The sequence below is a fragment of the Hippoglossus hippoglossus genome, chromosome 24 (genome assembly GCF_009819705.1).
Source record: "Hippoglossus hippoglossus isolate fHipHip1 chromosome 24, fHipHip1.pri, whole genome shotgun sequence".
NCBI lineage: Eukaryota > Metazoa > Chordata > Actinopteri > Pleuronectiformes > Pleuronectidae > Hippoglossus > Hippoglossus hippoglossus.
The window spans coordinates 16,025,109-16,047,157 of NC_047174.1; the positions used below are offsets into that span (position 1 = coordinate 16,025,109).

At 43.2% G+C, this 22,049-nt stretch overlaps 1 protein-coding gene across 2 annotated transcripts in view; it reads right to left on the reverse strand.

The window, feature by feature from the left end:
* Positions 1 to 200: 200 nt before the first annotated feature.
* Positions 201 to 22,049, reverse strand: part of flrt2 (fibronectin leucine rich transmembrane protein 2) — a 48,017-nt gene continuing 26,168 nt past the window's right edge. The window contains exons 1-2 of one of the 2 annotated variants that reach the window (XM_034579859.1): positions 9,264 to 9,932; positions 201 to 6,870 (exon numbers count right to left, since the gene is read on the reverse strand). In XM_034579859.1, coding sequence (XP_034435750.1) covers positions 4,460 to 6,442 — 1,983 coding nt within the window. In that variant the 5' untranslated portion in view covers positions 6,443 to 6,870; positions 9,264 to 9,932 and the 3' untranslated portion in view covers positions 201 to 4,459. Of the gene's footprint in view, positions 6,871 to 9,263; positions 9,933 to 22,049 lie in introns of those variants that run through there. The other variant, XM_034579860.1, reaches the window with a different exon arrangement.

The window sequence follows — 22,049 nt, forward strand, 5'->3', positions numbered from 1 at the left end:
AAATCTTTGACCCAGAATCCCCAGTGTCTGACACAAAATAGACTTATCTGGGTTTCTGTAAAAACACTTAAGCACAAAACTAATTCAAAAGAAAAAGAATGTCAGATCGTTCATTAGCACACACACAGTAAACTTCAATTTCTTTGTTAAATACAGGGAATGTTTTTTCTTTTTCTTTCTGAATGAAAAGGAGTGATCGCTCAAATCCAATGGCTCTTTTATTTTCAAAAAGCTTCACTTAAGTATTTACAGTTTGTGCAAAAACATTTAAAGGTTTCAAGGACTTTACATTGTAAGTTCAACCTCAAGGCACATACATGGAACAACATCAATATTTCGTCATGAGAACAGAAATTTAACTTTGGTTCCTAAGAAAACGTCTCGGTGTGGATGGCCAACGTTAACACTGCGATCGTCTCGATGAGAAGCCAGAATGGCAGAGTATCCCGACCCAGCTGTTTTACATGCACTGTAAAGTTCCAGCTCATACTGTATCTCAACCACCACTGGGTGATTGCTTGGAAAAACACAAAAAAAACAAACAAACTTTAAAGTTCAAAACCTGGTATGACAAAATGAAAGGCTACGAAGCTAAATACAGTACATGCAAAAATCCTTGAATGAATGTCACTGGCTATAATCGCTATTTGCAGTGAAGGGTTTTGCCTATAGGAAGAAAAGATGACTTAAAAACGTATTCGGTTTCAGCCTCTTGTGTGTTTAGTCTGAACTGACCTCTCGGTGATTGAACATAATTATTTCAACGTGAATCAATGAGCTTTAAGGGAAATTACTTCTCGGCACCCTGAAACAGTAATAAACCGACGCTTGCAGACTCTAATACATTTTGTGTAATTCCATTGGTCACGGCGCTGCTGCCGCGTTCTTTCATCAAGCAAGTAGAAAATTAAGAGTAATGTACGCTGCGACGCAAACACCATGCTCCTTCCCGTTCCCGGTTGAATCCTTATCCATGCACCGCTTAAGGTCTGGCACTATGGATGAACAGTCTCTCGTTAGCTACTCTGTGTCATGTTTAGTGTTGTTCTCCTTGTTAATACTGTTATTGTTGCCACCGTGGCTGCAATCTGTTGGAGAAATGTGCTTTCTGTTCTGCCGTCTCTTTGTGTCTCATCTTTTCTCTTTTTCCTCGCTCCTTTTCCTCCTCCTACTCAAAACTCTCTCGAGCTAATCATTCAGTCCTGCATAAAAGGTAAGGCAAATATCTGTCTCCGTTACACATTCACAGACATGGGGGGAGATAATATATGGTGCAATAGTTTGACCTGACATGTCAGCATGTGACTCGAGAGAGGGCTTTAATCTTCAAAGGAAATCTTATGTAAATGTGTCTCCGCGTGGGGGTTATGGTCAGCTGGTGAACCGTTGATGGGTTAGGTGCTCAGCTAGTTAGCTTCATGATTGTTAAGCAGGGTAAATCAACACGCAGGCCAGGGCAACCTGGTGGGTCCGTGTACTGGGTGTGCTGATATGTGGACATTAGTAGAAAAGGAGTAAAATAAAAAGTGGAGATGCTTTGGTAACCACAGAAGATCACAGTAACAGTAAACCCAACATGAAAATAAAAACATCTACACAAGTCTTGTATTAAAATGTATTCATGGTAAAAGTTTTAGCCTTTAAAGCGTATGTAATTTGCCAGGGGAATGAGATCATTACTAAATTAACTTCATTCCTATATAATTCCGTTTATTTTAATTTTCCCACTTTAAGAACAATTTGCTTCACCAATTCCCAAGACAGAGAAAATTTAACCCACTTTCATGTCTGTAAGGCAAATATGAACCTGTCTCTCCAAAGGTAAAAAAAACAAAAAAAAACTGCCTTCCAGCAATTTTAAAGCTCACAGATTAACATATAATATATCTTTTTTGTTTAATGCGTGCAAACGCGAATGTAGAAAACTGACACAATGTGGTTTCATGGCAAGAAAGAGCCAGGCTCGCTGTTTTCTCCTGTTTCCAGTCTTTATGCTAAGCTAAGATGAGTGGCTTGGAGTGGTAGCTTCATATTTAGCATACAGACATGAGAATAGTTGAACTTTTGTTAACCTTCTTCTTAAATTTTTTATCAATAAATAGATTTAGTTTTTTCAAGCTGTTGCCAATTGCCTGAAATAAAAGTTACAGAAATGAAGCCCCAATTAATAGAATATTTGTCAATACAAATAAGACTCTAGGACACAACAGCATAATGTGAATATAGATCATTTCATTAATTAGCTGTGTTCATGAATATTCGTTTGCTTGATCAAAATTTAACTGTGGACCACTTCAAATTAAAGTCGTGGTCGGAGCTATTGCTGAAGTTACGGTAAGTGCAGTTACTTTTGAGATGTTCTGACCTCTGAGGTAAATCCTCTCAGAGATAATCTCGACACTCAGGAGTAACTCAAGTACAAGCCCTTAAAAATCATTTCACTGTAAATTGTTTGGCCTAGTTTGCAGTCATTCAGTTCAAGCAGCCTCACAAAGAGTTAACACACTCGCTCTCCCAGTGTGAGCTCCACGCAGCCAAGTGAAAATAAGGTCTACATATTTTTCTCCCTTTTTTGGTCGAGGATTATGAGCAGGGGAGGGGGGGTGAGCGACGGGGTCGGCGGTGGGAATTCTGTAAGCTTGGCCCCTCAAAATAAAATCTTGTCAAATCAAATAAAGTCTCCTTAAGAAGTGCATAATGAAGACCTCTCACTGGCACCTCACATGCAAAGAGCTGCCTACACCACCCATGAGCTGGGGGGCAGGGAAAACTCTTTTAATTGAGACCCCCGCAGGGATCAGAGGTGCGGTGACGGACAGGGAGACAGCGAGACAGACCAGGGACGGGGAAAACACAGGAAGCGAGGGGAAACGGTTTGAGGGTCGTCATTGCGGGAACTAATGTAGGGGAGGTGAGCTTGTGCATTGTTCAGGTGTGCAAACCATAAATGAAGGAGACAGTCTCATAGTCGGAGACAAAAGGATAAATGATGGGAGGCGAGATGAGCTGCTCAGTCACAACTGTGCACTGCGAGGATTATGGGTGGAGTGCGATCTCATTGTTGTAATTTCCTAATTTATCAAAAAGCCTAATGAACGCTGAGACAAGGCTGAAATAAGTGGGTGTTTAATTAGCATTATGTGTTTGTCCTCTGTAAATTCATCACACACTCCATGCACACACACACAAACACAGAGGAACAGGGCCCCCCCCTCATGATAGACCACAGCGGTGAAAATCCATATTATTTAGCCACCAAACACAGAAAACACAGTTAGTTTTTAATGTTTCCACATCATTAAGTAGCTCGATGAGCAATAATACTCCAAACAATGCTGTTTGACCATGAGTAATGCTGTCTGTGTAATGGACTCAAAGGGAATGGTGGCGGTAAAGTGATCCCTCTGTCTCGCCCTCTGTTCCTCTGTCCCACACATGACGATGAGAGAAACTGCCCCCTTGTGGCCTCACTTGCCCAAACAGAGGAAAAATGCATTAAAAAAAAGAAGCAGAACAAATGAGAGAATTTCTTCAAAAGGCTCTGGATGTCTCAGCACATCCATGCACCTCATTAGGGACAATAATCCTTTGTTGCTTTTTAAGCTCATGTTAATAATTGCACGTCCTCACCAGAAAAACTGAAAATGTGCTCTTTCCCAGAGTTTTCCAAACGCATCCCTTAACTAAGCGCACCTTTGTTCGGTTGTAAAACAACCGAACAAAGATACTTTTGGTGTTAGGGTACTTTAGGGAAATCTCAGAGCAGGCTTTCTAACAGCACCAGTGACATTCTCCCTAACACAAGCAGCCACAGTCCCTTACATGTGATCCCCACCACTGCTCATTTCCTGCCGTGCTTCCGTTAATAAGAAAAGTGCACTTCAATTCTTTTTTACAACATGCCACCTATGAACCAGTGCTTTATTTCCACAGCGCTCTAATCAGCCGTGTTTGGATTTCCCCTGTGCTGTGTTGTCTTTACTACTGTTCTGTTGTACTGGGGAGTGTTTTCACTGTGTCAAAGCGTAAAAAGGCCATTTTTTGCTTCTGTGGTTAGCAAAGGATCCCAGCCCTAAAAGCCCCCCAACATTTCCAAGGCCGACAGCGTTTGTCAGAAGCTACACCCAGGGTGCCGTGATTGTACAAATCCATGTTCATGTACAGTACTGACCATTAAAACAACTTTCAAAACCCTGCTGATTATAAAAAAAGAAACACTTGTATCTCTTTTCTAAGAATAAAAAAGATAGCAGAGAATCCAACATTATTATCCACAGTATAAATTACATTGTAGACAGAACTTGGAAATATATATAGTACAGTTATATTTCACTAGGTTTTTTATGTTTTTTGTTGTCTACACAAACAGTGTATGTGTGTGTATTTATGCATGTATTGTGAAGGGTTTCTTGTCTGTGTGTATGTATGTGTGAATGCCTCTGTACTGTTTGCTGCTGCATCACGTTTGGCAGAACTCTGTACTGGGCACGTTGCTGCTCTTGCAGTAGACTATACTGTTGTTACTGAGGTGACACTCTCTAAATCCAATGCCCCCATTGGGCGTATAGATGGGTTGAATGCGGAAATCTCCCTTGAGAAGCTGCTCATTGTTCAGCGCCACTATCTGAAAACTGGTCTCAGTCATCTCCAGAATGGAGTTATCCTTCTTGGTTCCTGCCTCGCAGTAGTCGTCTTTTCTCCTGCCGCGGTTGTATTTCCACTTGGTCGAAGCTGACCGGCTCTTCCTGTGCATATGCCAGCAGAACAGACTGAGCAGCGTTACCAGGATGATAAGAACCGCCCCACCTATGATCCCAGCCATTAGCAGAGTTGAATTGATGCTCTCCTGAGGAGCTTGGTCTCTACCAGGAATCTTAGATGACAAAGCAGGCTTGGTCCTGGCCTCGGAGCATATAGTATCCTCTCCAGGCCTGTAGGAGTTAAGGGTGTCCAGCACGTGTACACAGATCCGATACACAGACCGGGGCTCCAGGTCAAGGAGGCTAATATGCCGCCGGCCCCCACTCACCGTCTGCTCCCGCATTCCTTCGTTTATTTGGGTTTGGCCCCTTTTGACCCAAGTGACCTTGTAGCCTGTGACAGTGAAATAGGAATCCCAGCTAACCTCAATATTGGTGGCGTTGACCACATTGAAGGAGATCTGAAGGGGGTCCTCATACGGAGGAAGGGGGCCAGGAGGGTTAATATGGATTGGGGGTAAGGGTGGGGAGGGTGAGTCAAAGTAGTAAGGGACGGATGTTGTGATGACATTGGAGATCATGGTGGTGATAGGGGTGGTGGTGGGTGGGGGAGGGGGTGTAGAGCGGAGTGTGGGCCAGGGTGGCTGATCGGCTTCAACTGGGCACTCAATAATATCCAGCGTGAGCTCTCTGATTGCCATGCCACGCACCTTGTCTGGACTCAGGCACACAAACCCCCGGGCGTTGATGGCGGTGGGCAAAGACTTGAGCCACACCACCACCCATTTCACTGCACAGTCACAGTGCCAGGGGTTGTTACGGACTATGAGATGCCTTAGGCTTGACAGGCCGTCAAACACACCCTGTGTTAGAGTCTGGAGCTGGTTGCCGGAGACATCCAGTTTTTCCAGCCTGTTTAGGTCAGCGAACGCTGCAACAGGGATCTGGTTAATCTGGTTCTCCTGCAAGTTGAGTTTGACCAGTGCCTGGCTGGGTAGGAGGGGAGGGGGGAAAGTGAGTGAATTGCGGGCCAGAGCCAGCTCGCGGAGGTTGGCTAGGTCCTGGAAGGTCCCTGGCGCAATGCCCTCATCCGTCAACAGGTTCCCATCCAGCAGGAGGCGCTGCAGGCGCGTCACATTCTGGAAGGCCTCCTCTGCAATGATAGCAATGCGGTTCTCATCCAACCGCAGCTCCTTCAGGTCCTCAGGAAGGCCAATGGGAACGCTGCTTAAGTGGTTCTTGGTGAGGAAAAGGAGTTTGAGGCTTAATGCCTCCCTAAAGGCGCCTTCTTCCACCCCCACTGTGGAGATGGAGTTATCATCAAGGTGCAGCTCCTCTAATTTAGTTAGCTGAGCCAGGGCTGCCTTGGAGATCGTTTGGATATTGTTCTCCTGGAGGTGCAAGATCTTGGTGTTTTTGGGCAAATTGATCGGAAACTCGTCCAGCTGGTTGCCATAGAGATAGACTGTCTCCACAGAGGCCAGATTGTGAAGTTCCATAGGGAAGCCAGCACTGTTGATCTGGTTGTTATGTAGGTAGAGGACCTTGAAGCCCTCCTCTATCCCAAGAGGCACTGATGTCAGGCTGCGTTCATTGCAGTACACAAATAATTTGTCACAACGACACTCATCCGGGCAAGTGGCAACTGGGCTGAATTGCATTTGGAGGCTTAGTATGACAGTCAACCAAAACTGCAAGAATGAAGCCCAATCTTTATTCCAGGGTCCAGCCAGAAACTCCATAGTGGAAAAAAAATGGGAAGGTGGAAACAACAATAAAAAGAACTGGGTGGGGGAAAAAAAGCAATGACGTATATATATATATCCACTGAAAACTAGACTCAGGAAAAGTCCAATGAGGAGAGTTAAATAATGATGCAGTTAGCTGGGAAAAGAGCAGGAAACCGTGGGAGTAATCCTGTAAATGCTAGTCCTCAGCTGAAGAGCGATGGTCTCATTAGTGGTGGCCAGTCCTCTGACTGACTCCATCCATGCTGAGACATCAGACCATAGCAGGACTCTTCACTCGTTCACCCATGCAGAGCTCAGCCAGGGCCAATTTGAAGCCACGCAGAAGAGAGCCACCACAGGCTCCACTTGCCTGTCCGTCACACACTGCTGGTCCCCAACTGGGGCAGAGTCCAAGGGGGGTGACATTTGGATCCAGAGACCTGTGGGAAAACAAAGAAATGCTAGATTAGTATTTTCAGGGGTGGCCTGTTCTTGGGGGGGAAAAAGGGCTTCTCCTTTCCCTTTCTTCCTCTGTCTCTTTATTTGACATACAAACATACACGCATACCAACTGTGTTTCCCTCTCTCTCTCCCCCTGCCCTTCTCCCCCAAACACAAAGACAGAGTCACACAACATACCGTTCAATGCTGATCTCAAATTATGCACTTGATATTTAAAAAAAAGACTCAAACCATCTGATAAATATTCAGAACAGCTCTTTGCACATCCGGTTTCGCAGACATAAAGAGGGCTTTTCATCCCTTCTGCTCTATCAAAGGAGGGAATAGACCACTGCAAGGACAGAGAGTCATGGATTCGCAGAGGTTCTCAACAACATCACGGTTGCTTAATGGAAGAATTGCTAAAAAGAGATAAGGCTAATAATACATCTGCCCTTTGCGGGCCAACATGGATGCACAGGATATTTCTTGGAAGGGGAAAAAAAAACAAAACAAGTTACGACTGTCTTGTGGGCAGAGGTACACGAGTAAACAAAGCGCTTACAGTAAACAGAGTGGATTGTTTTGCTGGTGGCCTAAGGAGGAGTTAGTTATTACGTGTCGGGCCTGAACACACCATCATCAAACTCCAGATTTAAAGCTGTGTGGAGAGGAATTACAAAACAAAGGGGGGGACAGTCGAGGAATAGAGACCCCCTGCATATCAGCCCACTCCCCTCGCCAGAGTGACATACACACGCTGTCAAATGAAATGGGATTGGAAAATAATTTAGTTCTCCCGACTGCGATAAATGATCAATACAGGCCGTTTTTCAACATGGGGTGGCCAGTGGTAAAGCACAAGGCCACCGGATTACAGTAGAACCCTAGATCCATTATTCCAAGTTTTATGACCCATCAAACACCACCCCCCCTCCCCTCCGTCTCCCCCCACATGATTGAAAGATACTGTTTGTCATCGGTTGCTTTCAGCTTAACTGAACCCCCCCCCCCCCCCCCCTCACCTCCACTCCCTAGGCCGGAGTTAGATGACACACAATAATGGGTAGGATGGGTTCAATCTTAAACACAGGAACAGCCATGAGCGTGGATTAAGGTGTCCTACCGGGTTTGTCAAGCCTGGAGCAGCCACTGAGCAACACAACTCCCAGAGCACATACGATTCCTGAATCAGTCCATTTCTTTTTTTCAAGCTAGATTTCAAATGTCAGGCAGCAATTGGTACAGAATATTTTTTTCAGAAGAAAAGAACAAGATGCGAGAATTTTAAAAGTTGGTTATAAACATTAGTGATTCTAACCATTTGCCTGCGAGCTTCTCCAAATTCCCTGTGTTGTTGTGTGGACGAGATGCTGTGCCAACGCTGGCTCATTGTGGCAGAGATGGAGAAACAATCCTTTGACACACATCTGTGATCTACTTTTCTAAATTGAAAGAGCTAAATTTAATCAAATAAGCTTCAGGGGTGGGGGTGGGGGGGGGGAATAAGCAAGCACATGAGGCGATGAAATGTGCTGCCACAGCAGCAGAATCAACAGCAGAAGGCAGCAGCATCAAGATTATTATAGCTGCATGAATAAAATGTGACTGGGAACCCAAATAATAACCTTAAAACGAGGCACGGCATCAAGAAGACCTGGTTCGGCAAACACCCGGGCTGATAAACTGTGGACACGCATGGATCAAGGAGGGAAAGTGCATCGAAAAGACTTCTTTTTTTTTTTCTCTCCCTCCCTTCTCTTTTTATTTAATTTCCAGATGAGGGAGCACAGTTCCTCGCCGCCAGATGAACGCGGAGATAGCTATGTGGCCAGGACAATCCGATTAGGAGTGGATTTGGCGACAGAAACGCAATTAAAAGTTTAAAATGGATAGGGTCTTAAAGGGGCGATAAGAGGCGGATCAGGTATACTTCAAAGTCGGCCCAGCGAGCGGTGTTCATTTGAATGAATTATTTCAAAGGGGGAATTGAAAACCGTGCAGTGCATTGAGAGTGAAAGGAGAAGAGAAAAAAAAGGAAAAAGACTCAGGTTTTCTCCGGGGTGAGAAATGTGGAGCTGTGCGCTTTGTGGCGCTCTAATATGTAACTGGGAGACATACACGTCTATAATCAGCCTGTAAATACATAGACCAAGATTTTTAATTAATCTATAAAAGTGAGTGGGAATTGGTGGAGCAGTCAGTTTGTGAATATCTGTGCCCGCAGAACGCTTTGGTTTTTTAGGATGAGGTGCATATTTTAAAGGCGACATTTAAATCCGATTTGAATTGGAAAAGTAGTCGATTGAGACAGAACTTAAGCCAAGGCTAAATCTCATATTGTCTCCTCTACATGTCTGCGTCCCGGGTTACAGAGAAACATCCACCGTACCTTTGGCGAGCCTTTATCCATTATAAAACCCTGCGACCGCGTTCAACTTCCCCCCGCTGTCTTTACGCGTCTGTCCTTCAAGCGGTGCCGCTGCAAAGCTCCGCTCGGTGACACCGTGGATCCTCGGTTCCGATCAGCACCAGCTCGGACCCGGCGAGTCCACAAAACAGCATATTTCCCCCGCCTTGCCCGCCTGCGTCCCCCAAGCCCCGCGGTCGTGGCTGCGCGTCCGCTCCGTCCGCACTTTTCTCCCTTCTTTCTTTCTTTCTTTCTCTCTCTCTTTTTTTTTTTTTGTTGTTGTACTTGCCCAAGCTCCACACGGCAAACGGAGCCGCTGCGCCTTCAACTCAACACTGTCTGCAGCAGCAAGCGAAGCGGCGGCAGGGCGATCGCAGCGTCCACTTCTCCCGCTCCGCACTCGCCGAGGTGTCCGCCGCCTGAGCCTGATCCGCCAGGGGCCATGACGGCCAGCCGCGTCCGTGCGCTGCGCTCCTCCGGTCGGGCGCTCAAACTTGGTGGTAATTTTACGCAGCGCAGATCCGCAGAGCCGGACTCCCTGCGAGTTGTTTTCTTAGATGGGCTCAGTTGATAGTGCGACGTGTGTGCCTTGCTCACCTCTCCCTCCCTCTCTCTCTCTCTCTCTCTCTCTCCCCCTCTCTCTCTCTCCCTCCCTCTCTCTCTCTCACCCTCCTCCCCCTCCTCAGAATAAAGAATGCATCTCCTCCAGCAGCTCCTCGGATGGCTCCCGGCCACAGATCCTCCTCCTCCCTCACTGCAGAAAATAGTTTGTCTCTCCGCGCACTTTTACCCCTGCGTGCCCTCCGCCTGGCACTACACCTCACCCGACGTCCGCGATGTCTGAGCTGCCATTTTAATCACAAAAAGCCCGGAGTCACATGCCTCAATAAATAAAATACCCCCCCCCCCCACACACACACACACACATACACACGCACAGGGACACGCGGCTTTAATATTCCTGGATGTGGGACTGTATCCTCAGGGTCGCAGCGTGTCCCCGCAGGGCCTTATTATCTATCTGGACCCTTCTCCAGGATATTTTACGACCACTATAACCCTGCTGCCTCTTTTCGATGGCTTTTCCTTTTTTTAATTACTGCTGGATAATTAGCCCCGAGCGAAGAGCTCCGTCCCGTCCTGACTTCTACTTCTCTCGCAGTGATTTGAGGTGTTTACACGCGCACTGACATCCGAAGTCATTTCATCTGACTTCATGGTTAATGGCCACCTGATTCAGCAGGGCCACACGCACACACACACACGCACGCACGCACGCACACATGGTCGTGCATGTGGTCGTGCAGCACTCTGCTCACCACCTCTGTGCGCGCACACGCTTTTCATTATCATAACTGGTGGCAAGGACGCGCTCACACACCTACTGTACAGGCTATACACAGGGAATAATATTAAAATATTTTGTTGTGTTTTGCTGGACACACACTATGCGTGTGTGTTGTTTCTCCCTCTCCTGTCTACCCACCTCCCTCTCTTTCTCTCTCTCACTGTCTGTCTCTCTCTCTCTGCCCCCCCCCCCCCCTCTGTTTTTTTCTTTCTATCTCTCTTTCTCAAACACACACTCTCTGCTTCTCTCTCTCTCTCTCTGCTTCTCTCTCTCTCTCTCTCTCTCTCAGACATAATTATCTTCCACAGTCAGGCTGCTGAAAACTTTTAAAAGAAAAATGATCACAGTCTTACTCTTAGAAAGGTTCAATCCATAAGTAATGAGTCACATCCTCGCTCAGTAAATCCTTATGCTTGGTCTGGTATGTGAGCAGTAGTTGAATGTGGTAACAAATGTTTGCTAATGTTTTGTGAACTTTCAATAGATAACGGATACTAACCAATCAATTGTCTGACTTTGTTGTCTTTTTCTTGTGCTTATGTTTAAGCTTTTACTCCACAATGGCCTCATTGTCTCCAAAGCTGCTGTTAAGCTAAAGTTACCTCCTGAATTTAAAATGAACATTTACATAGATATCAAGTTTTTGTTGATCTGTGTTTATTATTTATTTATTTGTTTTTATATTATTTACGTCTTGTAGTGATAGTGCCTCCTACAATAGTGTTCGCCAAAGAAATGAATTAGTGATACCAACTGCCATGTCCTGTGGCATTGACGATGTATAAAAATAGATGTACTGTGACAATATGTATTTTATGTGTATATTATTTGTGAGGGTGAAAATCGACAAATCTTGTATGCTAGGAGAGAAACCTGGCTGGCATCCCTAAAAAACAAGTTTACTGTTTTAGTAATATGAAAAACAACCAGTCAAAGTATACTGCAGGTCCAGAAAGTGAAGCAGAAGTACCTGCAACCTGTAAGCTTCCGCACGAACAGCAGAAGGAACCACACTTCTGTTTTTTTAAATCTAAATGGCCCTGGCCGAAATGTCAAACTCAAAACTTTAAAACAGAAATTCATGAACAAATGGGTAACGTCAGGTTGGGTGTCCACTTGAGCTAATGTTACGAAGCTTGCATACTTCGCTAGTTTTCACTTTCGGAGAGAAATACAAACATAATAGAACATTAGCTTCTGCTAAATGTTGAAATTTACAATGCGACAGTCAAGTAATAGTAAACTACAAAATGGGGGTTGTAAAAAAAAAAAAGGAGGTGATAAAATGAAATAGATCAATGTTTGTGGTCTTCAGAGGGTTTATGACGTGCTCCGGAGCTCCACAAATCATGACAGCGGGTCTGCTAGCATTGCAGATAATCATCTGTTACTATTATGTACTATTATCTTGAAGCTGAGGACAAATGCTTTGTCCTTTGAAAGTAGAGTAGCTACACAATGTTCCGCCACAGGACGGTAATATAAATTCCTGACTAGGGAGAAATTTCAGGTTTCAGTTTGGCTGGGGAAATACTAAAGCTGTCATGTTCTGTGTTTTCCATGTTACTTTATAGGCAAAGCGAGGATCATAAAGGCAAACAGGAGTCACCAGATCCAGCAGGTCAGCAGGTGCACATTTCGCTTTGATCTCGGCCTCTACTTTTAATATCGCTCTTTGACTTCTGCTGAACCCACTCCAACGCAGGCAGCTCATGAAAAACTTTCCCAACAAATCATGTGGCTCCTGTTCAAATCACCGATGTCATTTTGTGCAATCGGGCCGTCTGGCGCACGTGCCACTTCGAGTCTCCTGATACGTCAGCTCTCTCCGTGAGATGATTTGGTTGTTCTGTGTTTGCCTTTCATGTTTAATTTCAGCCGCGACGTCCCTGAGATGGACGGCCGATGCGAGGCCCAGTCCACAACATTTAATTCCTTCATAAATCAAGCTTCTGTGCACGGCATGAATTATTGATTGAGTGAATTTAGAGGAAACGGCCTATTCTTATTGTCTCCTTGATGGACATGTTTTGCTGTTGGTGCAGCGCTCCGGAATGTCTCTTCCTGGCACACGAATGGGGATAAAATGACAGACACTTCAATGGGCCTATAGGCAAATATGCTCAAGCTATTATCCTGCGTGTTAATTTGATTTGCTCATTGTTGTCTGAAAAAATAACGGAGCAGTAGTGAGATGTAAAATAGAGAGAAAAAACTGATTGTACTTCATCGAAAAGTACTTTAAAATGAAGCTTAATTAAATCTCAGCTTCTGAAAGTGGAATAGTGAACTATCTGTAATGCGCCTTCCTCTTGCCTCTCGTGTAAAATGTAGAGTTCCTCAATTTTTCTAGCTGTTATTTAAATTTACATGATTCACTGTCTCCGTGTTTCGGAAATTAAACCATAGAACAAATAAACAGTTGGTGATTTTATAAACAAGGGATCATGGAATGTTATTATTCAGCAGCTGAACACACTGACGTTTTTTTCCACCATGAGAATGAAGCATGGCTCAGAAGGTTTGTCTCAACACTGGTGCAGAAGTTCCCACAAATGTGCTGCACTGCTACTTTGCTTTGCTTTCACCTTCTGTCCAGTTTATTCAAACAGCTCCGTGAGGTTTAGGCCTGGAGATGGAGGCTACATCCACATTACTACATTTTCGTTTGACACCACATCAACTCTGCTACGGATACGCCTGACGTCCACACCACTCCTCAGTTTTAAATATGCTAAAAAGTTTGCAAACGCTGCTCGCCCTGTTTTAGTTTGAAAACTCTGGGGCCACGTTTTAGTCTTGACAGACATAAACAGAGATGTTTGGAAACGATGACGTAGACGTTCACAACCGCTTGCTGATTGGATCTTTTCCGTCACAATTTAGCCTTTGCTGATTGGTCAGGCTCCAATCACATGACCAATTTACGGAAGAAGAAAAAATCGGCATTAGCCTCAGTTACCGATGTTGAACACAACATGGATGATCAATTACACGCATTGCTGACCCTTTTCTCTTCGCTAACGGTTGTTCTGCATTTTACAATAAAACAACATGCGTATGACACAAGCTATTATTCGAGCAATCTGCGACATTCCTGTGTCCGGCGGGATGTGCATGCCTTCAGGCGCGTTTGTATGGACGGGGATTAAAACTGAATGAGAACAGAAATTGCTTTAGTTTGAAAAATTAAAACACAGTGGTTTGGATGTAACCTGAGCGGCTCTTCATGTGGCTTCAAGACCACTGTCTGTGTCTTTATCTTGCTGTAGGAGGAAGCAGCAGATTGTCTCTCTTTGTAACTCGTTTTTTTTCCCTCACCATTCTGAAGAACTACAGAATTACTTCATGCAGTACAATATTGTCCTAATTATGCATTGCGGGCATAATAACACAGTTTGCTCCAACGCTGCCTTTCTTCACACTGAGGTTTTATAAGAACAACACAGAGGCACCTGTAGGTATAGTTCGCATTAACTTTCAAGGCTTCACTTCCTTCCTTGCTGCAGGAAAGCTCTACGGTTACCAAATTCATAATCCCTGAAATATGCCTGTTTATAAGAAATGTACATGGTATCCAGTTTTTTTGGCTTGAATTATTTAAATATCAATAAAAACTGGGAAAATGATCGTGTTTTTAAACCAGCGTGTAATTTTGGTGAGGATATATTGTACATATCTGAGGTCCACAGTGCATAATTGCAGAGAAATATTTCAGCCTACACCCTCTCTAAAGTGGAAATTCCCCTTCTCTGCCTTGCCCAGAGACCTTCCCAGAGTTTCTGGCGTGGTATATTTACTCTACACGCTTGTGTACCTTGATAACGCTGCAGATACACATAACCCCAGAACACATCAAAGCCTCCTCTGTCCATCTGCTGCTGTTCAAGACCCCAAACTATGCTGAAGGAGGGTATGGGGAAAAAGTCCACTCAGATATGCAGAAATGTTTATCCCATGGTTATATTCACTCCAGTCTCTGGAGACATCATTAGCTTATCACATTTCTCCCTGCATGAATTTTCATCTGGACACTGAAAGGCACTTCAAAGATGCCAACAACATCAGTGTTTAAAATCCAGCCCGCAACTATTGGCAACATCTTTGAAAGAACTAACTGTGGGAAACAATATTGCAAATTGTGAAAGCATGATATAATCAGGCCCGTCGCCTGAGAGTTCGGTGGCTTAAAGAAAAATATGCTTATTATGTTTAGAGTGGGCGATCAATGCGTTCATTAATTTCTAAGGCGATGTAATTATGTTTACCCCCGTCGATTATCAATCTACATGCATCTAATACAGCATGGCTCCCAGAAGAGAACGCGTTTTCACAGCCGAGGAAACCAGTCAGCCAAGAGCGTATTGTGTGTTTTACTCGAGGAGTGAGAGTGGGGGAGAGACGGGGGAGTCAAGAGGATTGCACCAGCTCCTGAGCCCCACTAGACCTAAGATTCATTTTTCCCTCCACCTTCAGATTTTTTTTTTATTGCTCTCTGTGCAAGCATATCGTGGCTGACAGACACTGGAAAATACAGTAGCGTATACAGTCTGTGCACTACACACGACACAATTATTGTTTCATCATTTGGTGTCTCCCAAATGATGGTAGCGTTAGAGTAAACAACATTTACCTCCCCACCTTCCCTGCTTGTTAAAGTCGAACAAATCGTCCTGACCCTCCAGTAGGAAAACTCACTACGGCGGCGCTTCATCAGATCCATGCTGTTGTCATGTGCGCTGTTATATGTGACAAATAAAAATGTATAAAAGAGGTTGTTGTAAGGCTCGAAGTTTTTTATAGGAAGTGTGAAATGGTCTGTGGAGCTGTCAAAAGGCCAACGATGCTCAATCAGGGTCATTCGGTGAGTAGTAGCGAAGGCGGCACTCTCACATGAGCATGTGAATTATAGTGGAAGGCAAAGTGAATGCAGGGTCCTGACTGAATGCTGCCCTGTGCTAATGCCAGGCTGTAAAAACACTAAGTTGACAACAAGCAAGCCCCTGTAGTTCTGCTGAGGGAGGGAGGGATGGATGGGGGGGGTAGAGAGAAGCAAGCAGAGTGCAGGGGGAGAAAGAAGGGGCGAGCGACAGAAGAAAGGAGATAGGGAGGTTTGAAATGGCTCAAAAGAGGACAGGACGAGAGGATTGTGGATTATTGCTGTTTTTGACATGTGGCTGCCATGGCATCCCGAGATTTAATACCTCCGACAACTGCTTAGCAATTGTTAAGATATGTGGTGGCCATTTTGTGCTGACATGTGCTATAACAAATAATACAGCTTAGAGGAGCAATTCACACTTGGAAAAATCATATTTGATTTAACCACATCAGCCTGTGACATTTAATGCATCCCTTCAAGTATATTATGGTCAAGTGTGGCCCCATTTGAGCCTCATTCATCATCATTACATTCCAGTCTCATAGCAGAGTGTCTGATTGTCTGAAAAATAAATACCTGGTGTAAAACCCAGGAAGTCATTTAACAACACTTACTGCTGCTTTTTCCATAATCTTCAAAGACTCGCGAAACCATCTGGATGAAAAGAAGTATTCGGTCTGTTGCACAATAAAGACGATTTTAAAAAGCGTTTTTCAAGTTGCACCTCACGTTAGCTGTTTTAGGATAAGATAAGATAAGAAGTACCTTCATTGAAATTAAAAGGGGAAAACGAATTAAGAAATAAAAATAAAAGAAGAAACATAATCCAGAACTAGGGCGGCGAGCAGCACTGTGCGGGCCCGAGCACTTGCGATCTCAGGACCTGATGCGGCCGCGGTGGAGGGTGAACAGGGACCGGGCGAAACGGCTCCGTGTTGCGTTTGTTTTGTGCATCGCAGGAAGGATAAACACGTCACTTCCTGCGTCTGTCACCCGACGCTGGACCACGCCCACTAATCACGCATTACGGTCCACGCAATCAAGTGTAGACCACACAGTGAAAATTGTATGTAAATCGAATTAAAGTTGTAAAAACGAGGCTTACCTCCTTTTGGCAGTAGGTGGTGCTATCACTATCACTACATACAGACTGATAGATCTGTTCAGCTAGCTTCTTTTCTGGCTGAAATCTCTGATGCTTAGGACCTAGACTATGTTCTACAGGATCTAGCTGGAATCCAGGGTGTGTCTTGGAATCCAGCTCTCCTAAACTCAACAGTGCAGTATATCGAGGAAAAGACCATAACGGCACACGCGATGAATGACCAACAGCTGAAACATTTTCTGCTGTACCTTGCAGAACTGAGGGCAAAGGAGAATGAAGAGAAGAGCAGACAAGAACTGCAGAAGATGAAAGAAATGTTCATCTTGTACGATGACTATTAGGAGACCAGTGAGGAAGTGGCGACAATGAAAAATGAGAAAAAGGTGGCAGATGACACTGTAATTCTAGAGGCAAGTGAGCAGGAATCAGAACTCAGACAGGAGAAAGAGAATCTGCTTCATCAAAATCTGGAGCTCTTTGAATTGCTGGTACAGGAAAAGACTTGCAGTGCTGACCTCAATATCCAGCTCTGCGAAACACCCTCTTGTTTTGATGGTGATTCATCAAAATTGGATGCCACGCCATGGTCACACCATGTGACGAAAACTCACAATTTGATTTAGTTTTATTCTCCATCTTGTTAAGATGACACTCACCGAAAGTTGAAGTTAATCTGATAAAAGCTCTAGGAGAAGTTTGTTAAAATACACAACGTGTAAAACAGCCAAAATGGGCACAAAATCCAAAATGGCCGACTTCCTGTTGCGTTAATCAAATTGGTGCCGGCACTTTTTTTTCACACAAAAGTGAAGATCGGTTAAACCAGATGCAATTGCTGCATGTAAGGGGGCCCTGTTGAGCCATTTTGCCAAGCTCATTTTGAATTACTCCAGAATACATACATTTTCATAAGGCCAGACGCGCCTGCGAAGTTAGGGTTATTTTAAAAAAAAAACTTCGACTATGTTCAAGCTGTCAAAAATGCGACTACATTTTTGCACGGAGCTCTGTGGTCCGCTGAAGATGAACCACTTTGACTTTAGTAAATGATTTTTCCTCTCTTTCAACAAGCTGCTTATGTATATTTATTTATGTATTCATTACTATTGGAATTAAATTGTACTTTGGTTTACAACCCAATACCTGCAGATGCTAAACTTAAATGTCTTAGCATTTAGGCTGGTAGAAGTAAATTCATTTATTTTTACAACATGAACCAAGAAAAAAAAATTATAATAGTGTTAGTTATATTTGATTACACTGATGCATTTTTTAAAAAACATTCTATATTTAATACAAAATTCATATTTTGCTTGTGTTTCACAAAAAGAGCACTGCTTTAGGAAACACAAACATATTGGGAAAGTTAAATTGCATTTTATTGTGTAACCAATAGATCATTATTTTTAAATCACTAGATGACGGAGGATTTTTGTAAACAACTTTCAAATATCGCTTACATTTCTTTTTTTTACTTTTTCTTTAAATTGGACCCTGTGTCTCAAACATAATGGTAAAGCATTTGAGGCACAAAACGAGCCTGTGTCATGAGCCATTACAGTTTACAGTCATTTACACTTTAAATCAACAATTCGTTTTTTTACACATATGGCCAAGCGAAGATGAGGGAAAAGTGAGAGTGGCAATGTCCTGATTCTTCAAATTAGAACAAACGTCATCAACATTTGCATTTCAAACACAATTAGGGAAATATGTTCCTTCCTGTGTGTTCATCTAAGACAAGAAAGAAGTCCTTGAATTTTTCATTCTGCTGTTTTATCTCTAAAAACCTATTGTTTAATTAATTTACAGCTAAACGTTTTTCGGCTAAATCTTCACTGAAGTTTTTCCTGGAAATAGAGTTGTGTCGTAGTGTTGTCTTCAGTCTGTCAGATATGAGAATAATCAGAGAAGAAAACTGTGAAGTGCTTAAAAGGTTTAAGTGGGTGTTTTCTGATAACTTTACAAATTCCTGCTTTTCACCTTGTTTGGTGAAAATGTGTTGTTCCACAGGATCTAATATCGTTTCATGCACACAATGTTGGGCAACTACACAACCCAAGTAAAACTGATGCTGCGCTGCTTGCTGAAAACAGCTGTGCTGTCGAGGAGGAAAAGTAAAAGGACCCGCGAGACAGCAACTTACAAGAGATCATCAGACACAGAACAGAAAAGGAGAAAAATAGACAGATGCCAGGAAGAAGCAGGTCTCAGGGTCACGCGAAAGATGGGCCTGATCCCACCTCAGATCCCTGCAGCTTTTCTTTTGTTTGAAGTCACATCTGGGCTAAATTTCCCCTCCTGACTCGAGCAAAGAGGAAGTCTTCTGGGTGGGTGGACGGGGGCTCAGGGCCATTCCTGCCTCCCAGGATAAACTGTACAAATACTGTAGATCCATGAGTCATTAAAGCAGCGACTGAACAAACATACATCCAGACCCTGATTCAGAGCTCATCATCGTGGATCCATGATGAATACTCCTATCACTCATTCAGACACATGTGGGCAAAGGTATGTTTTGACTTAGCATGCAAGATTAATCTGCACTGTCAGAGTGTTAACAGTTTCAATTGTGGATGTGAGGGGTAAAACAACAATCATTTTAAATCTGTAAATAGAACAGTTACCACACCACCTCAGGTAAGACTGCACATTCCTGGATCAGGTATTAAAAGCAAAAAGACAGTCTCATCAGTCTTAAACTACATGTTCTTCTGCCGACCAAAAACAACAGCTTTCGTTTACTGCTGAATAGGCTTTAGTTCAAAGGTTCCCAACCTGGGGTCGGACCCACCATGAGGGGTCATGAGATGAATCCGAGAGGCCACGACCCCTCGATTTGAAAACACAAAATTACATTTACTTAACTTAACTTCCTCTAACTTTGTCTGATTAGTCGCTAAAAAAAACGTTATATTTTCACTTCTCCATGCTGGATCTTTTCTAAACAAAGCAATGGTAATTAAGAAAATACAATTTCTGCATTTCGTTGTCTGTGAGTAGACACTGCTTTTTTTTATAAGAGCAAGCAGTAAAGACTGGGAGCCACTGCTCTATGTGTTTAACAGCAAAGACAAAATGTTGTGGCATACATTATATCATGTAAAATTTCGACCAATTAATGTCACTATATTTTTTCTTTTTCTTTTGATATATGACTTGTGGGTTATATTAAAGGGACCCCTACTGATTTTACACAAGGATCAGTTTACTTGTCATTAAGAGTAGCCTATAATACTCTGCCTGAGATTCCCTAAATGTTGCATTATGGGAATCGTAAATGGAACGCTTTTTGTTTTTGAGTTTGACCCGTCCACTGGGCTCAAGCTCAGCCTCTGCTGCTTCGCACTTCATCTCAAAAGTCACGTAAAAAGAGCTCAGAAAGTCCTGTGCTAAACTCTTTTGTTAAATTAGTTATAAAAAACAATTAAAACACAATTACACATGTTTTATAGTAATGATAAAACCTGTTTTGACACATACAAGTAATTAACATGAAATATTCTTAACTCTAAATTGTGTAAAGTAATTATTATTTAATGACACCATGAAGTTTTTATTTGCTACACTGAACCACGTCTATTTTCTGGTTCCTTCAGTTGAAAGTCAAATCGTAAAACAGTTCCTGGGCTCCTAGAAAAGTTCCTTCAGGGGGGTGTACGGGGGGCTTTACCAGCGGATACCACCAAACTCAGGTTTTTAATGTTATTTCACATAAATTTAAGCTACAGAGAAAATACAAGTTCATTTCTTATAGAGTCTTCCATGTTTTACAGTTAATTAAAAATAATTGGCGGATTACACAAAAATGAGGATATAAAAGAACACAATAACTGAGAAACAGGTTGTGTAATAATAACATCTTCAAATTACCCGCAACTTAAAAATATCCATTATGTCTTTGCAAATAAACAAAAACCACAAAGTGTAATGCACGCCATACTGGAAACTACATCCTGTCCGTGTACCGCTCCATGTGACCGTCCAGCACCTTGATCTGATCAGGAGCTCGCAGCTGCAGACAGCTATTTAAAGCCTCTTCCTGTGCTTGAATGACAATCTGTGTTTATGTTCGGCTTTCCCCTCCAACTAATTAACTGAGCCCTGAAACACCAAAACACCACGGTCCCCTGAACCTTTCCCTCTCTGACAGCTTCTCCCCGCAGCTGATTTATTATTGCACAATTTCAAATTAGTGCTGAGTGGAGTGAATGTCTCACAACAATTTACGCTCACATGACCTGAGACACTTGTTAATTACTGTATTTTAATCAGAGATAATTACAATATCGTGCATATAATGAAATTTTGTATATAGGCCGATATAACTGTAAAGCTTATTGACTTAACACTGTATAAAGCGAAGAGGAGATGATTATTATTATTACAGATTATCCAGAAAAGACAAAGGCGCGTGCACACACACACACACACACACACACACACACACACACACACACACACACACACACGGTGGGGGGGTGGGAGGACGTTCTTCACTTTCACTCTACTCCTATACTCCTGTGTCTTCACTTTCAGATTAAGTACTGCGCCAATCTTTATTCCTGGAGGAAAGTTTTAATTGCCTGGGAAGCAAAGAGACATTTTAGCTTGCAGTATGTCTGCAGGCATACATTGTAGTGGATGTTTGAAAGGGCCTCTCATTATCTATTGCAGCCCTCCCCTCGTCTTTTCAATGTGAAAAATCCCCCTGATGCATGAGGCAGGAATTTGGGTAAATCCAGATTACATCGGAAGCCAGGTGAAACAGCTCAGAAAAACAAGGACTAAAAATATAATAACACTGTCAGACAGTGCTAAGCTACACTGTTTAATCCTTTGCCATTGCTTGCCTTCTCCTATTTAGTGTCGTAATTTAATATTATTTTATGCTGTGTCTTAATATGCATTGCTCTCCTGTGGTTAATTCATCATCATCAACCTTTTTTTTCTAAAACAATCACAGCATTACCCTTGGCAAGCTTTTAATGTAACTTAATACTTTATGGTAGTGAAGCCTGGCATGTGTTCCGTTGCTCTTATTTTGGAATATTGCTCACAAGTTGAAATAAAACTTCCAACGACAACATGCCCCGGAGATCTGCAGATGCAGAAGAGGCAGCTGCGTATCTCTGTCTTTTTTTTTGTGCTTCCATCACGTGTTGACAGCGTGAGTACTTTATCTTTTGTTTACAAGATCCTCCAGTGCTGCTCACCATGTCGTGAAGAACATAAATGAGATTTCGATATATTACATTTTTGCCCCATATGGTTTTGCTGAGGCAGTAGCCCCTTTAAAACAATCTGCGGTTCCATCTGGTCACTGTGGTTTTTGCCCCCTCGCCAGTTTGTCCTCCCTCCCTCCCGCCCCTCCTCTTTTGCTTTCACTTGCTGCCACAGCGTGCCGCCCCAGTTTGAGAACAGTCTCACAAA